At 38.0% G+C, this 23,300-nt stretch overlaps 1 protein-coding gene across 1 annotated transcript in view; it reads left to right on the plus strand.

The window, feature by feature from the left end:
- The window catches only part of LOC307097294 (kininogen-1-like), a gene marked incomplete at both ends in the record, with an annotated part of 30,556 nt that extends 10,881 nt beyond the window's left edge, over positions 1-19,675 (plus strand). Inside the window, 5 exons of the mRNA XM_079767276.1 lie at positions 47-154; positions 8,738-8,822; positions 9,694-9,869; positions 15,732-15,839; positions 19,343-19,675. Of these exons, the coding sequence (XP_079623402.1) occupies positions 47-154; positions 8,738-8,822; positions 9,694-9,869; positions 15,732-15,839; positions 19,343-19,675 (810 nt within the window). The remainder of the gene's footprint in view (positions 1-46; positions 155-8,737; positions 8,823-9,693; positions 9,870-15,731; positions 15,840-19,342) is intronic.
- Between the last annotated feature and the right edge of the window lie 3,625 nt (positions 19,676-23,300).

Genomic DNA, 23,300 nt, shown 5'->3' on the forward strand with positions numbered 1-23,300 from the left:
TAATGTTTAAACTGCCCTTTAACTATTCAATTCAACATTGTTTCAGGTGGTGTCTGGATGGGACTATGAAGTTACTTACTTAATTCAGCAAACTAATTGTTCCAAGGAGAATTTTAAAGTCTTAACCCTAGACTGCAAGGTCCTTCCCAATGGTGTAAGTAGGCAAAAATCAAATTATAACGTTATTAGCATTTGGTGTCCAGTATTTACAGGTGTGGGAATACTCAGCTACATAGGAAGACTCGGCCACTAAGATTTTAGATGACATGCATGAATTCACAGCCACATTCTCCATGTCACTAGTCAAGCTGCCTTACCTACCTGGTCAAAAGCTCTGTACATCTGGCAATAAGCATTTACAGATATAACCAGGGCCTGAGATAAAATGATGCCATGTCAAGTTTGTCTGTCCATGTCTTCACACTTTCCTGTCTCCCTTTCCTCCCCACCTGCTTAAGGTCCTTCCCAGTGCTCCTGAGCTCTGCGCAGGACACTCCTCAACTTCAAACTTGCCTTTGCTTATTTTCTCCCCTCCCCTCCCCTTTCTTTATTTTTAATAACACATGCTGAGCCTCCACCACTTTATCAGAACCAAAATTGTCTTACAAGAGAGTATCACAAGGTGGCAGTAGTTAGTGCATGTGCAGATGCCTAAGGCACAATGACCATCCCAGGATTTTAGCAGAAAACTGCTTTAAACAAGGGATTGCTTCAAGCCCTTTAGTCTGTTATTCTACTTCTACAATTCCATTATGTGGGAAGAAAATGAGAAACCCAGACAGTAAGATGTTAATTTCAGCATTATTATTACCAGAAAAACATTGGAAATGTTTTCAACATTAGGGAATGTTTAAATAACTTCCAGTATATCCACACAGTAGAATATATGCAGCCATTAAACGTATGTTTACAGATTTTTTATTGACTTAATAAAATGGTTATAATATGGTAAGTTAAAAAATATATAATATTATAAATACATATTCATTTAAATATATAAAGTAAATGTAAATATCAAAAGTGATGGATGGGCCCTGTCTGGTTTGGTTCAGTGGATAGAGCATCGGACTGTGGACCAAAGGGACCCAGGTTCAAATCTGGTCAAGGGCACGTTACTCGGTTGCAAGCTCCTCTCAGGACCCGGCAGGCTCGGGTTCAGGGCGCGTGCAGGAGGCAACCAACTGATGTGTTTCTCTCACATCGATGTTTCTCTCTGTCTTTCCCTCTCTCTTCCACTCTCTCTAAAATCATTGGAAAAATATCTTCAGGTGAGGATTAAAAGCGCGGCAGTAGAATAAAAAACTGGAGTTTCTTTTCATACAAACTTATTTATTTGGATTTTTTTATATTTCAAATTATTGATACATTCAATACAATTCGACATACGAGCTGCTACCGATGCTAACCGTGTCGAGTCACACTCGACATCCGAGTGCAAAAGGTTAGCAACAACAAAAAAAGTGATGGAGGGGAGCATTTGAGATCTTGCTCCCTGTCATATGTTGTTAGTTTGCCTCAAATAAACTCATAAAAAATTTTTAAGTGATGAAAACAATATGCAAAAATATAAAACATAGTTAACTTCCAGTTGGAACTATGAGTGCCTTTTTTTGATTCTTTATACTTTTTGGAACTCTTTAGTACTTTCCAATGTTTCTAATGAAGCATGTATTTATTTCATAATTGGGAGAAAAGTTAAAAGGATACTATTAAGAGTGTGAAAAGACAACCCAGAAAATGGGGAAAATTATTTGCATCATATATCTGATAAGAATTAAATATGCAATATACAAATATCTCTTATAATGCAACAACAAAAGGACAATCAACCTAATTTTCAAATGGGCAAAGGACTTTAAAATAAACATTTCTCTAAAGAAGATATGCAAACAGTCATTAAACACATGAAAAGATGCTCAACATAATTAGCTACGGGGCGGGGGGGTGGGGGGAGGCGTGTAAAAGAAGCCACAATGAGATGCCATTTCAGACCTAAAAGATGGCTATAATTTTTTAAAAATTGGAAAATAACTAGTATTGGGGAGAATGTGGAAAAATTGAAACCTTTGTCCATTGCTGATGAGAATGTAAAATGGTGTAGCCACTGTGGAAAACACTTTGGTAGTTCCTCAAAAAGTTAAACATAGACTTACCATATGACACAGCAATTGCACTCCTAGATATGTACCCAAAAGAATTAAAAAACAGGGAGTCAAACAGATAATTACATGCCAGGATTCCTTGCAACATTATTCACAATAGCCAAAAAGTGGAAACAACCCAAGTGTCCATCAACAGATGAGTGGAAAAACAAAATGTGATGTATATATAAAACAATGGAATGTTCTTTAGCCATAGAAAGAAATGAAATTCTGCCACAATCTACAACATAGATGAACCTTGAAAACATTATGCTAAGTGAAAGAAGCCAGACATAAAAAGACAAATATTGTATGATTCCACTTATATGAAATATCTAACATATGCATAGAAACAAAAGCAGATTCGAGTTTACCAAGGGCTAGGGGGAGGGAGAATGGAAATTTATTGCTTAATGGGTACAGAATTTGTGTTTGGGGTGATGAAAACTACTGGAAATAGATATTGGTAATGGTTAAATAATGTAATTAATATCACTGAGTTATATACTTAAAAATAGTTGAAATGGAAAACTTTATGTTATATATATTTTACCATAATAAAAAAAAATAGTAAAAAGTAAGAGAGGGGGGAGAGAGAGAGAGAGAGAGAGAGAGAGAGAGAGAGAGAGAGAGAGAAACATTCTAAAAATGTATGCTCTAGCTACTATTTAACTTTGTTATTTTTAGTCATCTGGCCTTCAAAGCATCTATGAACACCTTCTGTTTTTTATGTTCTTTAGTTAGCCATTTGAGATTATATAGGCCTAAATGTTATCTAGCTTTAATCTCCCTGCATCTGTTTGTAAGGCCTCCATTTAGTTCTTTCTTTGCAACACACACAGATGCAGGGCTGGTTGGAGTCACAAATCCAATCAGATTTCTGGTATAAATTCTCTGAGCTTCCACTTCCTCATTTGTAAAATGGTGAGGGATAACAGCATCTATCTCACAGCGTTGTTACCATAATTAAAGGACACAAAATATAAATGAACTCTCTTGTCTACAACTGGTAAGTCTGAAGGCCTTGCTATTCTAAGTCTGGTCCCTGAACCAGCAGCATCAGCATCACCAGGGAGCTTGTTAGAAAAGCCAAATCTTGAATTCCACCCACACCTACTGAATCTGCATGTTAACAAGATTCTCAGGTGAGTCATTTGCACTTTAAGATTGGAGAAGCATTAATTTAAGAGTTTCATAAATAGTTCTCGGGCCATACTGCATATTAGAATCACATTGCCAGCTTTAAAAATACTAGTAACTACTCCTAGGCCATTCCCCAGGCATTCTGATTAGGTCTAGGGTGGGTCTCTAGGGTCAGAATAACCTAAAAGCTTCTAGGGTGAATCAAATATGCTAATAGAATTGAGAACCTCAGAGCTACTTCCAGTATCCATCTCCTCATCCAAAATTAAGGTATTATAAGTGTGGTATTCCTTGTATCTTTAACAACTATGACATTTATTATATATATCTCCCCTTATTGGAAATAAACATTTCCAATGCAGAAGGCAATGCAGAAACATAGAAAACAATAATAATATTAAACCACATACCCAAATACCCAAAGATATCTTAGTGTATTTCCCTCTTATCTTTTTTGGGGGTGGAGGGATGGAGGAGATATAGACAATTTGGTGATTTTTTGTTGTTGTTGTCTGTTAATAATTGTCATTATTTTACATGCTGCATTTAAAAAATGATTTTATTGATTTCAGAGAGGAAGGGAGAGGGAGAGAGAGATAGAAACATTGCACGCCCTACACTGGGGATCAAGCCCACACCCCGGGCATGTGCCATGACCAGAAATCAAACAGTGACCTCCTGGTTCATAGCTCAATGCTCAACCACTGAGCCATGCCGGCCAGGCTTACATGCTGCATTTTTTTCACCTAAGAATTTTTCTACATCATTAAAACTCTTGATAAAATTTCTTTTAAATAACTGTATAATATCCTATTAAAGATACGATAGATTGTTTTTTTAATTACTTTCCTATAGTTAGACATTTGAATTATTTCCATTTTTATTATCATTAATAACTCAACAAACATTCTTGAGAATAAAGCTATTTCTGTATTTGGTATATATTCTTATTTTCATAAATAGAAATTTGTTAGAAATTTATGGATTGAACTTATGAATTGTTTTCCATATCCTTGGTTCATTTCTCTTTGGGATAAATCTTAATGATTTGAAATAGAGTATTTGTATATTAAAGATAACAGTATTTTGTCATATTTTCTCAGTTGTTCATTTTTTAGTTTTCATTATGGTATTCTGACTTACCAATAGATTTTGCTTATTGGTGACTGTATCTACTAACATGTTCCTTTTGAATTCTTCCACCATTCACTCAGTAGTCATCTTTTTTCCCTAGTTTGTCTAGTCAGTATTTTTAAATATAGCTTTTGAACCCATCTGGAATTAATTTGAATGTATCATTTGAGGTCTCTAAATTGAGGTTTTTTTCAAGAGGATAACCAGATATCTCAACATTCTTCCTTTATACATAAATTTGTGACAACCTTAATCCCATAATAGTTTCTTTTTTTAATATTTTTATTGATTTCAGAGATGAAGGAAGAGGGGGAAAGAGTTAGAAACATCAATGATGAGAGAGTCTCATGGATTGGCTGCCTCCTGCACGCCCCCTACTGGGGACCGAGCCTACAATCCAGGCTCGTGCCTTAAGCCGGAATCGAACCCGGGACCCTTCAGTCCGCAGGCCGACGCTCTATCCACTGAGCCAACCAGCCAGGGCCCCTAATAGTTTCTTATGAAAAACCTGTTCTCTATATTTGTACTGCCATGTTTTAACAGTAGGTTTAAATTTGTGATTTATTATTCTAGTGTTTATAACTTCAAAACCAACCTTAGAATAAATTTGTAAGAAAAACTTATGTTGTCATATAGATTGGAATTGCATTACATTTCTAAATTAATTTAAGGAGCCCTGGCCAGTTTGCTCAGTGGATAGAGCATTGGCCTGCGGAATGAAGGGTCTCGAGTTTGATTCTGGTCAAGGGCACATGCTCAGGTTGTGGGCTCAATCCCCAGTAAGGTGTGTGCAGGAGGCAGCCAATCTATGAGTCTCCCTCATCATTGATGTTTCTAACTCTCTCTCCCTCTCCCTTCCTCTCTGAAATCAATAAAAATGTATTTAAATTAATTTAAATAGAATTGATGTATGTACTATATTTTGTCTTTTCAGTCAAGAACTTGGCATACATCTATACTTAGTCAAGTTTTATTTTAAACTTCTAAAAGTTGTGTGATTTTATTTATATATCCAGAACATTGCTCACTGGAGTTATTTCTAGGTGTTGTAGGAGTGTGTGTTTTTTGTTTGTTTATTTTTGGTTATTGCTCTGAAAAATTAATTTTTATTTTATTTTATTCTTTTTAATATTTTTATATAAATGTATCAATTTAGACATATTTACCTTATATTCAGCGAGTGAGCTCTGATTAAATCTAACAACTTTGCATTCATTCTTTTGATTGTTCTAGGTATAAAATAAGATATTATTTTATTGCCTCTTTTCCAATGCTCATTTTTGTTCTGTGTCTCAATGAATTGACCAAATTTCCACAGATATTCCACACACATTTATGTTTCATTCCTGATTTTACTGGGAAATCCTCTAGAATTTTGTTATTTATAATATTTGCTATGGGTTCTAGGTAGGAATTCTTGTCATATTAAAGAAGCATCCTTACATTCCTGCTTTTGAAGAAGTTTGTTTTGTTTTTAAATAAGAAATTGGTATTAACAGACTCATAGATACAGAGAACAGACTGACAGCTGTCAGAGGGGAGACAAGTTGTGGGGTTAGGTGAGAAAGATGAAAGAATTATGCAAAAAAAACAAAACCCCAAAAACTCACAGACACAGATTACCAGGGAGAAAGGAGGTGGGGGAAAGTAGAAGAAGATAAATGGGGGATAAGTGATGATGGAAGAAGACTTGACTTTGGGTAGTAAACACTCAATACAATATACAGATGATGTATTATAGAATTGTACACTTGAAACCTATATAATTAACCAATGTCACCCCAACAATTTTTTTAAGAAAAAAAAAGGAATTTATGTTAGAATTTAGCCAATGCTTTAAATATGTACTGAAATATCATGTTATGTATTTCTAATTTAATCTGTTATGTTGTTATGACAACTTTCCTAATAGTAACCTCTAGATTCATAAACTCTATTTGCTTAGAGTTAATATTCTTTAAATATGCATTTAGATTCTATTTTTAGTTTAAGAACTCTACATTTTTATTTATAAGTGAAAGTGGTTTGACAGTTTTCTGGGTGTGGTCGTGTGTGCATTCTATTTTTTCAGGTTTTGGTATCCAGATTATAGTTTTCTAGAATGAATTGGGCATGTTACATGCAGTTGAGTCAGCTCTGACTCCTGGTGACCCTATGAATGAGTGATGGCCAAACTGTCTTGACCTCAACAACTCTGCTGAGCACCTATAGACTCCTTTCTCTGGCTTCTTTTATGGAGTCAGTCCATGTCATATTTGGTCTTCCTCTTTTCCTGCTTCCTTCCATTTTTTAGTTAGGTGACTAGGCACTATTTTTTGACTTGGGTAGTGTGCCACTATTTTCTATATTCAGAAACAGTTTACATAGCAAGGAACTAAATGTTTCTTTAATTTTAAAAATTATGTACACTAATAAAAGAGAAACATGCAAATTAACCATCACTCCGCTATACCCACAAGCCACGCCCATCAGCCAATCAGAAGCCAGTATGCAAATTAACCCAACCAAGATGGCAGCTGGCCACGTAGCTGGAGCAAGCAGGAGGCTTGGGTTGCCCCGGCGATGGAGGAAGCCAAGCTTCCCATCTGCCCTGGCCAGCCCTGGCCTCCGCTCAAGGCTACAAAGTTTCAATTATAGAAGATAAATAAATTCTAGATACTTGCTTCCAGCCGGCCCTGGCCTCCACTCAAGGAGGTGCTGAAAAAAAAAGAAGAAAAAAAAAAGGAGGGTCTGGGACCTTGGGTCATCGGGGGATGATCAGGCCAGGATGGAATGGCAGGGGCCGTTGGGGGTAAGCAGACCAGCAGGGGCATCCAGTTGGGGGTGAGCAGGCCATCAGTGGGTGTCAGTTGGAGGTGATCATGACAGCGGGGGCGGGCAGTTTGGAGTGAGCAGGCCAGCAGGGGGGCAGTTGGAGGTGAGCAGGCCTTTAATACAGTTCCTCACATTGTAGTGACCCCCAACCATAAAATTATTTTCATTACTACTTCATAACTGTAATTTTGCTACTCTTATGAATAATAATGTAAATATCTATGTTTTCCGATGGTCTTAGGCGACCCCTGTGAAAGGGTCGTTCGACCCAAAGGGGTCGTGACCCACAGGTTGAGAACCGCTGTTCTAGACTATCCTATATAATAAAAGCTTAATATGCAAATCAATCGAATGGCTGAATGACCGATCGCTATGATGCACACTGACCACCAGGGGCAGACGCTCAACACAGGAGTTGCCCCCAGCCCGCAGGCCCCAACCGGTAGCAGCCAGGGAGCAGCCCCACAGATCGGCCCTGATCGCTGGCTAGGCCAAGGGACCCTACCCATGAACAAATTCCGTGCACCGGGCCTCTAGTATCTTTATAAAAATAAAATTATCTTCTCTACTACCATCATGAGTTTTTTTGTTACCTTGAATTTTACTTTGTCCAATATTAATAATGCTCTAGATCCTTTTTCTGTTTATATTTGCTTCATATAGTTTTGATCATCCATTATGTGTAATCTACCTTTATCTTTTTTATTACAAGATATTATTCTCCAAAATGAAATATATTAATTTTCTCTTTAACTTAATATGGAAGTCTTTGCCTTTCCCTTTTTAAAAATATTTTTTATTGATTTTTAGAAAAAAAGGATAGGAGAGTGATTGAGAGATAGAAATATCAATGAGAGAGGATCATCAACGATCAGCTGCCTCCTGCACACCCCACTCTGGGGATCCAGCCCACAACCCGGACATGTGCTCTGACCAGGAATTTAAACGTGACCTCTTGGTTCCTGGGTTGATGCTCAACCACTGAACCACACAGGATGGTCTGGAATTCTTTGTCTTTCTAAAAGATATTTTACCCATTCAAATATATTATTTTTTTAGTATATTTTTATTGAATTCAGAGAGGAAGGGAAAGGGCGATAGAGATAGAAACATCAATGAGTGAGAGAAACATTGATCAGCTGCCTCCTGCACACCCTACACTAGGGATCAAGACTACAACCTGGGCATAGGCCCTGACCGGGAATCGAACCATGACCTCCTGGTTCATAGGTTGATGCTCAACCACTGAGCCATGCTGGCTGGCTCATATGGTTATTATTTCTATACTAGGTATTCTTGTCATCTTATTTCATGTGTTTGTGTAAATACATTTATTGTTGTTGATGTTAATACCTAATTGTTTCTTATTCTTTATTTTGCAATGGAATTATGTTTTGTTTTGTTTTGTTTTCTATGTAAAGTCAACATCCTATATTTAATGTTACTAATTGTTTACTTTAAAAGTTCTTAAAAATGTTTTAACTTATTTACTTTTGAAAAACTAGGAGACTGGTGAATGTACAGATCTTGCATACATGGATCCTCAGCTAAGAATTGCTTCCTTCTCACAGAAGTGTGAGATTTTACCAGGTATGCGATAATACATGTTTGTGCTCTAGTAGTATGTGTTGATCCCAGACAACTGGCTAGGTCTTTTTATAGGAATTGTGCTTTAGGTTCCATGATATAATCAACAACCCTTACAGCTGTACCCCATTTCTGCACAGCTGTGCTGTAGCTGATGCAGTTGGGACTGCTCTGCCAGTGGCCAGAGGGAATATGGTGACAGAAGGAAAGATTGATGTTCTTTGGGCAAAGCTGACCTCCAGATGCAATGGCAGCTGGTCTTTCTTGTGAATCAGATGTCACTACAACAGGTGTTATAAATTGGGGAAGCTGTATCTCCTATTTAATCACTCAGAATAAAATTCTTTCAATTAAAAATTTTTTTTCTCCTGCATGTTATAATGGGGGAAAGTGAGATAGCGCAAGTTTATGGTCAAGCCAGTGTTTCTTATACCAAGAGTTGGCTTTTCTCATACTTGGAAGATGTTTGCATACATTCCACAGTGAGAAGCATCATTGAAGCTCCCTGCTCACCAGAATCAGAGGACTTAAAATTTTCCCACTAGAAAATCATTCCTTTAAATTAAGCGTTGCTTTTTTACACTTTCTTTCAAAAATGCAAAAACTTAGGAACAGTGCAGCTCATTGATATTGAAGGTGTACTAGCTAACACCTTCTGATGGAAGGTTTCGCTAAATACTCTTGACTCTGAGGAGAGGAAAAGAGGACAGGCAGTAAGGTGAAGGTCATACAGACAACCTCTGCTCAGGCACTACTGGCCTTTAGGCTGCACATGGCCCTCTATAAATGAGTGCTGGACAATGTGCAGGAGAGGTACTAGGCTAGACTGCTCCTTCGGTGCACACACTGACTTAAAACCTGCTTCTTCTTTCAGAGGAGGAGGATTTTCTATCACTACGTAACTTACCTTGCCGTGGCTGCCCCAAAGAGATACCAGTCGACCACCCAAATCTGAAGAAGGCTCTGACTCATTCCATTACAAAGCTTAATGCAGAGAATAATGCAACTTTCTATTTCAAGATTGACATTGTGCACAGAGCAACATCACAGGTCTGTAAATTAAGCTACAAAAATAGTGACATTATAGTCTATGTGCAAACTGCTTCCTAATATTGTATCTGATCTTGGGTTGGGAAATAGTATACCTGGTAAAAGGAAGTAAATGTCAAGTCTCAACCTCACGACATGCTTGCTATGTGATCTTGGACAAGTCATTTAGAACATTCCATTTTCTGTCTGTAAAGGACTGGGGTGAGACTCAAATAAGATAATACATGTCAAGCCTTGGCGGGGTATCTCAGTTGGTTAGAGCATAGTCCTGATATGCCAAGGTTGCAGGTTCCATCCCCGGTCAGGGCACATACAAGAAGCAACTAGTGAATGCATAAATAAATGGAACAAAAAAAGAGAGATAATATATGTCAATACATTATCTTGTCAAACTTTAAAGTGTTATATAAATTCTAGCAACTATTATATAATTAATAAAATGTAGGGCAAGGGAAAGCTACTCTTATTCTCTGCCTTTCTAGAGTCGTTTCTTGTTGTAGCATCACTTAGTGCCTTGGGATCAGCCACATGTCAGTCTATCATCACCCAGACTCTCTTCACACTCTCACCTCCATGTCACTTGCCCCCTTCCTACATGTCCTTCCAGCCCACAAATAGGGCTTCATCTTTCCTTCCATGCCCTGTCAATAGATAAGGAGTGACCTAGTCTGGGGGTCAGGAGACCCAGTTCTACCAGAGTCCCAGCCCTCATGTCCTGGGTAACCCCGGGCTGTCATTCAGACTCACTCAGTCTTTGTGGCCCCATCTGTAAAATGAGTGGCTGGGTGAGAGGAGCCCAAAATTCTTCCAACTCTAACGGCATATGACTAATCTATTCATGGGCAGATTCTCATTATAACCCTCAAAACTGGCCTCCTTAAAAGTAAACAAAATAGAACCAAAAAAAGTAATCAAAATAGAGCCGAACTGTTTCAGCAAACCAACATAATCTGATTGGGGGGAGGGGCGGACTTCACTTATAACAATTCATACTTTTGGCTCAGTAATTGAATTTCTAGAAATTTAAAATAGAGTCTTTATAGACAATGATACTCATGGCAGCATTAACTATAAAAGACAACATGGTAAACTGTCAAAATGATCAATAATATAGAAATGATCAAATAATGTCCGGCATATCCTTAAATTAGAGTATCAAGGAGCAATTTTAAAGCATCCTTGTGAGGAGTTATTGATGTGGGAAATGCCTTGTGTTAAAATATGCAGTGTGAAAATAAGAGGCCATAAAATTGACTATATATTCTGTTGTCAGGTGTGTTATAAAAAGTACAGAAAACAATACTGAAAGTAAACAAAAGCCTCCACCTATTCACAGTGGTGGCTTTAGGTGATGGCACAAAGGGCTGTTTATTTTCATCTTCTAAATCCTGTATGAGTTTCACTACTGCAGGGGAAACCTAACCAAATGGTATTAAAATCAGTCAAAACTGACACTTTGCTCTCGCTCCTACTCAGGCACTTATTCCTGCCCCTGACACCACAACCTTTCTCCCCCATTTCACGGGCACATGACCCATGTTAGTGGTGTACTCACATGGTACACAAATCCATGCTATTCTTTTTTTAATTTAAATTCTTTATTTTCTAAAGTATTACATTTGTCTCCTTTTTCTCCCATTAACCTCTCCCCGGCCGTTCCCACCCCCAGCACATGCCCTCACCCCCCTACTGTCTGTGTCCATTGGTTATGCTTATATGCAAGCATACAAGTCCTATGATTGATCTCTTACCCTCCAATCCCCTGCCTTCCTTCTGAGGTTAGACAGTCTGTTCAATGCTTCTGTGTCTCTGGCTCTATTTTTGTTCATCAGTTTATGTTGTTCATTATATTCCACAAGTGAGTGAGATCATGTGATACTTATCTTTCTCTGACTGGCTTATTTGGCTTAGCATAAGGTTCTCCAGGTCCATCCATGCTGTTGCAAATGGTAAGAGTTCCTTCTTTTTTACAGCAGCATAGTATTGCATTGTGTAGATATACCACAATTTTTTAATCCACTCATCTTCTCATTGGCACTTAGGCTGTTTCTAAATCTTCTTTTTTATAAATTGTTCTGCTATGAACATAGGGGTGCATGTATCCTTTTTTAAAAATTTTATTTTTATTTTTTAAAGTATTACATATGTCTCCTTTTCCCTCCATTGATCTCTTCCCAGCCGTTCCCATCCCCCAGCACATGCCCTCACCCCCCTACTGTCTGTGACCAGTATGCTTATAGGCATGCATACAAGCCCTTTGGCTTCTGTCTTACCCATCCACACCCCCCAATGCTATTCTTGTATTTGTCAGCTTTTCTTCTCACTTCATATTTCTGCTTTCTTATGAAACTCCCTTATTCTTGATGCAGGAATACCCTCTACGCCTGCATCAAGAATATCAGAGGTTTGCTGTCAGGAGAGAACCACTCATTTTATACATGACTATCTACTCTTCACAGTACTTGCAATTCTCTGTAAATTAATGAATCAACATCCTAGCATGGTGTGTATTTGTTTATGCCAAGGATGCCAGGGGAACAAGAGGTAATGCTGTTAATTGAAGAGAACTGACATTCCTTCACTTGCCAAGTCAATTTGAAATATGGTGAGAATCTCAGACTTACTTACAGAAGATGAATCTTTACTGGCTTTTACATTTAAAGAGAACAATTAGCTGTTCTGACATGGTTATTCAAGAAGGCCCTGCTGGAAGCAGCTGAGTTACTGGAAATCCTCCATTTACCATTTGATGATTTTGCCAAATGACTGATTTTTGCCTAAGATTTATTTTACAGATTAGGTCTTGCCTTGGCTTTGCATATTTAGTCCTATTTGGATGCATGTCCATTTCAGGCTGGTTTCAGATGCCAAATATTTCTTAAATTCTTTGTTTGCACATGTGAATGATGTGATTTCTGTCATAGGCCATTTCTTTTGCCCTGCCTCTGCCGCCGCTGTCCCCACTGTTGTCCATATTCCTCCCTGTCTTTGCTCAGATGAATATACTTCAAGGATCTGTGTGTGCACATTCAGGAATTCTTCCTTTAACAAAGTACTAGAAATGTCAAGGTGTATGTATATGTTTAAGACTTCTGATGCCAATTGCCAAACCATTTGCAATTATGCCATTTTACATTCATACCACCTGGCTATACGACCTTGATCATCTTGCTTTGAGTTCTAGTCCTATCAACAATGACTGAGGCTGCAAGCTTCCCACACGTGGCCAATACCAGGTATCACCACTGATTTTTATCATTGCCAACATATAGAAGATTAAAGATGCTGTTGGGTTGTTGGTTGTTTGTGTGTTGTTGATTTTTAATCTTTGGTTATTAATGAAGGTAGTAGTTTGTTTCTGGCTTAATGACCATTTTAACTTCTTTTCTGAAATACTTGTTCATGTCTTTTGTTCATTTTTTCATGTTGGGCTTACATGCATAAGAATATTAATCTTATACCATATGTTCCCCAGCTTTTATTTTTTTTACTTTGCTTGCTGTGATTTTTGAGAATCAGTTGTCCTATCCGTCTGAACAAATTTAGACATTTTTTTTTCCATTTAGGTTTTCTTCCTCTGCTTTTCACCTAAGAAAGGCCTTCTTCATCCTGAGACCTCATGGATACATATTTATATCTTTTGAGTTTATTTCTTTAATTTAAATTGTTAATACATTTGGAATTTATTTTGCTATGTAGTTGTCTCTACTTTAAAAACAATGGTTGAGCAGGATGGGTTTGAGCAGGGAAGACTTTTGATAAGAATGACACCTGATAATAATGGCAATAAAGATGTGATCTTGAAGCCCTCATATGGGAGATTTACATCTATTTAATTCCTTCTTCTTGACCCTGAATAGAGTAGAGCTATCAGTTGTGGTTTGTGTCACATATTATCAAGTTTCTTAGACAACTTTACTGTGATCAACTTTATTGTTACAGAATATTGAATTAAGATATATTTTGAAATGAGCAAGAAAACCTATGATCACCAAAATATAGACCCTAAAACCCTTTTAGAACCTTCTTCCCCATTTATACCTATACCTGGAGTCTTAAAAGTTAAGTATCAATTTTTTAAAAAAAAATTAACCATGTTTACCCAGCAGAACAATGCAGGAAAAGTAGAGGGATAGGCCCTGACCAGTTTGGCTCCGTGGATGAAGTGTCAGCCCGCGGACTGAAGGGTCCCGGGTTCTATTCCAGTCAAGGGCATGTACCTTGGTTTCGGGCACATACCCAGTGGGGTATGTGCAGAAGGCAACTGATCAATGTTTCTTTCTCATCGATGTTCCTAACTCTCTATCCCTCTCCCTTCCTCTCTGTAAAAAAATCAGTAAAATATATATTTTTTTTAAAAAGTAGAGGGGGAGCTTAGTTCTTCCTATGACTCTGTTCTCCTGCTCTATTCCTCCCGCCACACATTTTCCATGCTTTTAAAAAACACAGGGATAGGGAAGACTGTTGAGGTTTGCTTTTTCAAACGAGATTCTACCATCACCCTGTAACTTCATTTATTTTATTTCTTAATAGGCTTTTATTGATTTTAGAGAGAGAAGAAGGGAGAAGGAAAGAGAACCATCAATCCGCTGTCTCGTGCATGACCCCCCACCTGGGGATTAAACCCACACTCGGGCATGTGCCCTGTCTGAGAATCAAACTCAGGACCCTTTGGTGCATGGGATGACACTCAACAAATTGAGCCACACCAACCAGGGCTGTAACTTCATTTTAAAAAATAATAGTCATCTTTCCAGGTCAACTGATATATTCATGTATTCTTTTAAACACACACACACATACATACACACACACACATTTAGATCCTAGAATTAAGTACTGAATAACTTGAAAAAAAATAAGTACTGAATAACTTGGATTAGAAATTTGGCCATATCAACTAACTTTTTAACATACAATTTAAAGTCATTTTTATCAAGTATATTTTTAAGTGTAAGAGATGTAAGATATGGCATTTTGAAATGACGTTTAAAAAGCCATATGTGCAATTTTTTTGAAGGTGTTGCATTTTAAAAAACATGAGTTTAATTTTTAAAATAAATAGCGTGTGCATGTTTTATATAAAAATAAATAAATAAATTGTGCCATAAAATATTAATTGTGGACACAGCATTGTGTAAAGATTAAAACTGGTGCCAGAGTACTGGCCTGTGTGGCTCAGTTGGTTAAAAATTATCCTGAGCACCAAAAGGTTCTGTATTCAATCCCCAGTAAGGGTACATGCCCAGGTTGTAGGCTTGATCCAAAGTAAGGGGCGTGCAGAAGGCAGCTGATCGATTTTTCTCTCTCTCCCTCTTCCTTCCTCTCCCTCTAAAAATCCATTTTAAAAAACTTTGGTAGAGATTAAAAAGGTTTTTTAATATAAAACAATTAAGAGAGGCAAATTAAAAAATCCAAAGAATTTTCTTAGTCACAGAATTTAACCCACAATTTCTGTAGTAACACTAACTCAGTATTTCTGTGATTCAAGACTTGGCATGACAATAAGGCATACTTAAAGAAAATATTTAAGTTTTTCTTCCTACTCTTCTTAGATTCTATTACAACTTGAGTGCTTGGATGTTGTTGAATAATAAAACTCAGAAAAGTTTAAAAATAAAAATTGTAGCCTTGTTTCCTTTTATAGAACAGGAAACAAGACCAACCAACAGCCAAATATTTTACATATGCATACAAACTAAAAGTTTATCTGTCAAACATTTGTACTTTTATATGAATACCTCTCATTTGAGCAGTGAATTAAAATTTTAATATTCTCCCCTAAGATACCCTAGGGTAAAAACATATCATTTATTATATAATATTAATTAAGGTTTTACCTTGTACTAATTAATTTTCCAGGTGGTGGCTGGAACAAAATATTTTATTGAGTTCACGGCCAGGGAAACCACATGTTCCAAGGAAAGTAATAAAGAGTTGACCGAAAGTTGCGAGACCAATAAACTTGGAGTGAGTACTCATGCAACTCACTTATTCCCTAGAAATCTACTTGATATTTTATACTTGTTTAAGTATTTCATGAATAACACTGTTCTCTCTTTTGGCTTTTGTTTTCATGGATAGGAAATGTTAAGATGCACTGCTGTTGTAATTGTGGTTCCCTGGGAGAATAGAATTGACTCCACTGTCAAATGTCAATCACCAGGAAAGGTATGATTGTAATTAGTGAGCTTGGGTAAATTTTGCTCATTCTGCAAAGTCTTATTTGGGGTTTAAAAATGAACCACTATTTAAATGAATTGGGGGACTATCTTTTTAGAATGGAGAGAATTCTCACATTTCTGTGCTGACCTCTCTTTTTTATGACTAGAAAGGAAAACAACAGTCAGTCCCCTTAATCATTTCTCACCCATTGTCAGTGTCCCATCCTTCAGGAGCTTCTCTCTCTCTTTTTTTTTTTTCATTAATTTTTATTTATTTATTTATTTATTTATTTATTTATTTATTTATTATTGTTTAAAGTAGTACATATATCTCCTTATCTTTTTCCCCATTGACCTTCCCCCAGACTCCCCTAACCCCTATCACATGCCCTCATCCCACCCGCCCAGTGTCTTGTGTCCATTGGTTGTGCTTATATGCATGCATACAAGTCCTTGGTTGATTTCTTTCCCCCCGCTCCCCAAAACTCCACAGCCTTCCCACTGTAGTTTGACAGTCTGTTCGGTGCTTTACTGCCACTGTAGCTATCTTTTTGTTCATCAGGTTATAATGTTCTTTATTTTCCATAAATGAGTGAGATCATGTGGTATTTTTCTTTCATTGCCTGGCTTATATCACTTAACATAATGTTCTCCACGTCCATCCTTGCTGCCGCAAATGGTAAGAGTTCCTTCTTTTTTATAGCAGCATAGTATTCCATTGTGTAGATGTACCATAGTTTTTTAATCCACTCATCTGCTGATGGGCATTTAGGCTGTTTCCAAATCTTAGCTATGGTGACTTGTGCTGCTATGAACATAGGGGTGCATATATCCTTTCTGATTCATGTTTCTATTTTCTTCAGGTATATTCCTAGAAGTGGGATTACTGGGTCAAATGGGAGTTCCATTTTTAGTTTTTTGAGGAAACTCCATACTGTTCTCCACAGTGGCTGCACCAGTCTGCATTCCCACCAGCAGTGCACGAGGGTTCCTTTTTCTCCCTATCCTCGCCAACACTTGTCGTTTGTTGATTTGTTGATGATAGCCATCCTGACAGGTGTGAGATGGTACTGCATTGTCATGTTGGTTTACATCTCTCAGATAATGAGTGACTTTGAGCATGTTTTCATATGTCTCTTGGCCTTCCTTCTGTCTTCTTTCAAAAAGATTCTATTTGAATCCATTGCCCATTTTTTTATTGGATCATTTATCTTCCTTTTATTAAGTTGTATAAGTTCCCTGTAGATGCTGGGGATTAAACCTTCATCAGTGATAACATTTGCAAATTTGTTCTCCCATACAGTGGGCTTTCTCATTGTTTTGTTGATGGTTTCCTTTCCTGTACAAAAGCTTTTTATTTTTATGTAGCCCCATTTGTTTATTTTCTCTTTAGTTTCCATTGCCTTAGGAGTGGTATTGGTGAAGAAATTGCTTCGGCATATGTCCGAGATTTCTCTGCCTGTGGATTCCTCTAGTATTTTTATGGTTTCCCATCTTATGTTTAAGTCCTTTATTCATTTTGAGTTTATTTTTGTGTATGGTGTAAGTTGGTGGTCTAGTTTCATTTTATTTTATTTTATTTTTTTGCATGTATCTGTCCAACTTTCCCAACAGCATTTATTGAAGAGACTGTCCTGACTCCATTGTATGGTCATGCCTCCTTTGTCAAATATTAATTGCGCATAGTGGATTGGGTAGATTTGTGGGTTCTCTATTCTATTCCATTGATCTATATGTCTGTTCTTGTGCCAGTACCAGGCTGTTTTGAGAACAGTGGCTTTGTAATATAGCTTGAAATATGGTACTGAGAACCCACCTACTTTGTTCTTCTTTCTCATGATTGCTGTGGCTATTCAGGGTCTTTCTTTATTCCAGATAAATTTTTGGAGAGTTCTTTCTAGGTCTGTGAAATATGCCATTAGTATTTTAATGGGGAGTGAATTGAATCTATAGATTGATTTGGGTAATATGGACATTTTAATGATGTTGAGTCTACCAATCCATGAACATGGTATGTTCTTCTATCTGTTTACGTCTTCCTCTATCTCTTTTTTTACTGTATTGTAGATTTCCGCTTATAGGTCTTTTACCTCCTTAGTTAAGTTTATTCCTAGGTATCTTAATTTTTTTGGTGTGATGGTAAATGGGATTGTTTTCTTAGTCTCTCTTTCTGTAAGTTCACTATTGGTGTATAGAAATGCCATAAATTTCTTGGCATTGATTTTGTATCCTGCTACATTGCTGAATTCGTTTATTAAGTCTAATAGTTTTTGATGGAGTCTTTCAGGTTTTTATGTCATCTGCAAATAAGGACAGCTTTACTTCTTTTCCAATTTGGAGCCTTTTATTTCTTCTTGTCTAATTGCAATGGCTAATACTTCCAGTACTATGTTGAACAGGAGTGGTGAGAGTGGGCATCCCTGTCGTGTTTCTGTTCTTAGGGGAAATGGTTTTAGTTTTTGCCCATTGAGTATGATGTTTGCTGTGGGTTTATCATATATAGCTTTTATTATGTTGAGGTATGATCCTTCTATTGCCACCTTTCTGAGAGTTTTTAATCAAGAAAGGGTGTTGTATTTTGTCAAATGCTTTTTTGCATCAATTGATATGACTATGTGATTTTTATCTCTCAATTTGTTTATGTGATGTGTCACATTTATTGATTTGCGGATATTGTACCATCCTTGCCTTCCTGGGATAAATCCTACTTGGTCATGGTGTATGATCTTTCTGATGTACTGATGGATCCAATTTGCTAGAATTTTGTTGAGGATTTTGGCATCTATGTTCATGAGGGATATTGGCCTATAATTCTCTTTCATTGTGTTGTCTTTGTCTGGTTTTGGTATTATGGTGATGCTGGCTTCATAGAAGGAGCTTGGAAGTGTTCCTTCCTTTTGAATTTTTTGGAATAGTCTGAGAAGGATAGGTTTTAGTTCTTCCTAGAATGTTTGGTAAAACTCTCCTGTGAAGCCGTCTGGCCCCGGGCGTTTGTTTGCCGGAAGCTTTTTGATGACTGTTCCAATTTCTTCCATAGTTACTGGCCTATTGAGCTGTTTAGATTCTTCCTGATTGAGTTTTGAAGGTTATATTTTTCTAGGAATATGTCCATTTCCTCCAGGTTGTCCAGTTTGTTGGAATAGAGTTGTTCATAGTATTTTTTTACAATCCTTTGTATTTCGGCAGGGTCTGTTGTTATTTCACCTCTTTCATTTCTGATTTTGTTTATTTGGGTCCTCTCTCTTTGCTTCTTGGTGAGCCTGGCTAGAGGTTCATCAATCTGCTACACCCACAAACCACGCCCATCAGCCAATCATAGATACCAGAGAAGACAATGAACCAACATCCCTCCCCTCCATAGCCCAGTCAGGTGTAGCAGTTGCCTTTCCTGAATTTTGGGACTTAGATCTCATTGCAGCTACCATGACTAATACACCGTCAACTCCCACAGAGAATGATGATTCTTGGATCCCTGAAATCCAGATAGAGCCAAATAGCCTTTCATTTAACCTGATATCTGATTTCCCAGAAACAACTTCCCCCAAGTGTTCTGGACGCCCGTGGAAGCCAGTTAATGGAATGAATCCAACTGGGGAAACAAAAGAATTTCATGATTTCGATCTCTCTGATGTTCTTTTTTAATGTATGCAGCCATGGGTGTTTCTTTAATACTTCCTCATCCCCTCTCACCATTATCCACATACCCTGGTATAATGCACCAAAAACCCTGAAGCTTCAAAACAGCCTAGAGAGAAATGGTGAGGCTCCCAATGGGGACACCGTCAATTTCTATGGACAACACGAAACAGTGTGCAGGATTCTAAATCCTTTCTGAATCTTCCTCACGAGTTTTCCTAACTATCACAGAAAATAGACAAACAAATGTGCCTTGTGGCCTACTGCAATTTGCTTTTCTATTAACAAATATGTACCTTAGAATGGATGTCATCGACTTTCATACAAAGATTCTTGTCATTCTGAATAAACTGTGGCATCTGGTCCCTGAACACATGTGAAAATAAGGAAAGTCAAGAGACTGAATGCTGAACTTATTAATAGGGCAAAAATAATAATAAAAGCCACCAGAGGTCAAAGAGGGACAACAAGAAAGACAGACTGGCCAAAGGGAGGACAGGAGGAAATAAACTAATTGACTTTCTATTTCCAAAATGGGCTAGTTATATCAAATAGTTACTCCCACTTCACAAAGCTATTCTGGTAATTCTCTTTCTGAGTTAGAGTGTTTCTCAGAAGTCAGTAATTTCTGTTAACTCAATAACTACTCTTTGCAACAAGGCTTGGAAATAGGAGTTTTCTGTTTGTCTATTTATTGCTGAGGCTAGAATGATCAATCCTTAGTTTTCAGCAGCTCTGAATTTAATGATAACGGAAAGCAGGAGTAGAGACATAGAAGGATATCTTTTTTTTATAATTGACAAGGGAATATCATAAGATGTGAAGCAAAATTTATTCAGAAATTTTATGAGGTAATGCCTCTCTAGCCATACTTTATCATCGAGTCATCTTTTTGCTATGACATTGAAGAGCGCTGATTTTTACCAAAAAAGGACAATGCGATTGTTGTTAATTGCTTCTAATCTCAGGGAAGCACGCATTTCATAATCCTTGCTGTGTTCTGCCTAGGGAAACAGGACAGGGCTTTAAACACCTACAGTCACTTGTGGATGCATGTGGCACTGCTACTTCAAGTTATTGGATGCATTTGAGCCTCTGAGTTTTTATTCCATTTCAAATATTACCTGTACTTTTCAATAAAGAACCAATGATGTCAGGAAAAAGAATCTCATATTATAAACTGGTTGCTTCACTCTTTTCTTACTGAATGATAGCATAATGTTAACAGTATTTTACTATACTTACAGAAGCAACTAAGGCCCTGCGTGTACAAGGGCCGACCTCGGGAGGCAGGGACAGAGCCAACATCTGTGAGTGAGGCCTCTTGACCAGTGGGCATAATCTCCACGCCTGGCACCATAGCCCCAGCAACCTGTCAGCAGCCTTGAATGGAAGGACAAGAAGATGGGATAGAATGTCAATAGAGAAGAATGCCATTTTATCATTCTGGTTCTGGGTGCAATAAAGTCTGATCTTAATGTTCTCACTCCTGGTTTATTCACAGTAGTCTGCTTTCAGCCACTCCCATCCTGCAGCAAAGTCCAGTTGATCAGAGAGCATGCTCTACCATGGAGACTCACAGTGCAACTCTGCACTGGCGGGGATCCCTTAAATGGGCTTTCCTACTACCAGGACTTCATCATAGGCTCTAAATCAAGGGTTTGTGGATGATGTTTCCATCAGCAATCTAAGGAATCTCTCTACCTGCCCTTCTTCCACTCTCCCCTTTTTTCCCCCTCTGTCTCTCCTGATTTCCAGCTCAAAGTTGAGTGATTTGTCTTGCTTTGTTATTTTGTTTAAGATCTAGTTAATTACCAAAAAAGAAAACAAAAAATATTCTTTGTTAATAGGATGCCTACCAACTTTTCACTAGTAAAAAATACCAAACCTCGAAAAAGAAAATTTAAAATTATCTTTCTGGTTCAAGGAATGGTAATAATTAGAAATATAATAGAATAAAAAGTTATAAGAGATTTTTAATATTTTGTAATAGGGATTTACTGAATGCCTATTGGAGCCATTTACCATGCTAGACAGTTTCTGTTTGGTGTGTGACTTAGTCCTCACAACTCTGATGGTCCCCATGACCACCTTTCATTTACAATGAGGAAACTAGCTCCCAGTGCCCTGCTCAAGGTCACACAATTACTACATGACAGAGCTGGCGTTCATACTCACACCTTTTGAACTTCATTACACCAAGTTACCATGAGGTGTTATTATCAATGTCGGCATTACAAAAAACACATTTCTGAATCTGAGATGGTCATTATCCCAATACAAAACCTTTATTAAGTATCTTATTGTGTCTGATGCTGTTCTGAGTACTGCTCAGGGTAGACTATGATGGAGTCAAGCACTTGCATTGGCTATTTACTGTTTGCTTAGCAGTAGGTACTGAAAAGAAGAGACACAAGTGAAAGAATTTACAATTACATTGAGAAGTTAGGACTAAAGCCTGTGAAACTGACATTTAATCCATGCCATGATCATTTGTGGAGCAGTAAGCAGACCTGATGAATGGGATAGGAAGATACAGAAGAGGTGGAAAGATAAAATTAAGTCCAACTGATAGTTTGGATTTGAAGTAGGCAGTAGAGAGCCTCTGACAGTTCTTGAGCTGAGACCTGCTAAAAGAGTGTATAAAACACATGATTCTGAAGACTCTGGAAGGCATTGATTAGAATGAGAGGAGACTGGACTCAAGGCATAGATCAGGTATTTTCACAGAAGTATGACCACTCGGGCTGGTATAAAAACCATACGGGTCTCACTCTGCAACATGAGGTATTTCTACTTTAGACCTTTGTTAGATAAAATAATCATGAGTTTCCTGTGACCCAGAACCTACCTTTCACTCTTTAAATATTTGCACCCTCCTCCCACTTCCAAGCCAAAACCACACCCATGTTTCTGACCTTGGCTCTGAAACCACACAGCTTCCTCCTTTTATACTCCTCTTCAGGACAGGAATTTCCTCTTGTTCAGCACAACCCACTTTCCTCACATTGCCTAGGCCGAGCACCTCAAGCAGGATGCCCTTACCGGTTTTCTACCCCCTTTTACCATTTCCTGCTAAGCCTCATCCCAATCTGTCCTGCACTCCTGCTTTACCTCACCTCCCCCCAAGCCCCTGCTGGTGCTCTGTGGGAGAAGCCAGACCACCCCAAGGCTCCTATGAGAACACTTAAAAGAATCCAGGAGATATGAGAACAACACACTCTTCCAGAAATCACAGTGTCTCTACCTGTAAATTAGATGATCAGCAGCAAAATATTATCTAAACTAGAAGCCCGGTGCATGAAATTTGTGCATTCGAAGAGGGTTCCTCAGCCTGGCCTGTGCCTTCTTGCACTCTGGGAGCCCTCAGGGGATGTCTGACTGATGGCTTAGGCCCATTCCCCGGGGAAAGCGGGCCTAAGCCAGCATTCAGACATCCTTTGTGCTGCGGTAGAACAGAAGCGGCTCCTGCCACTGCTGCTGCACTTGCCAGCAGTGAGTCTAGCTTCTGGCTGAGGAGTGCTCCCGCTGTGGGAGAGCACTGACCACCAGGGGGCACCGCCTGCGTTGAAAATCAGCCCCCTGGTGGTCAGTGCACTTAATAGCAACTAGTCATTCTACCATTCAGTTG

This window comes from Cnephaeus nilssonii, assembly GCF_951640355.1.
Source record: "Cnephaeus nilssonii genome assembly, chromosome: 3".
In the NCBI taxonomy this organism is placed as follows: Eukaryota; Metazoa; Chordata; class Mammalia; order Chiroptera; family Vespertilionidae; genus Cnephaeus; species Cnephaeus nilssonii.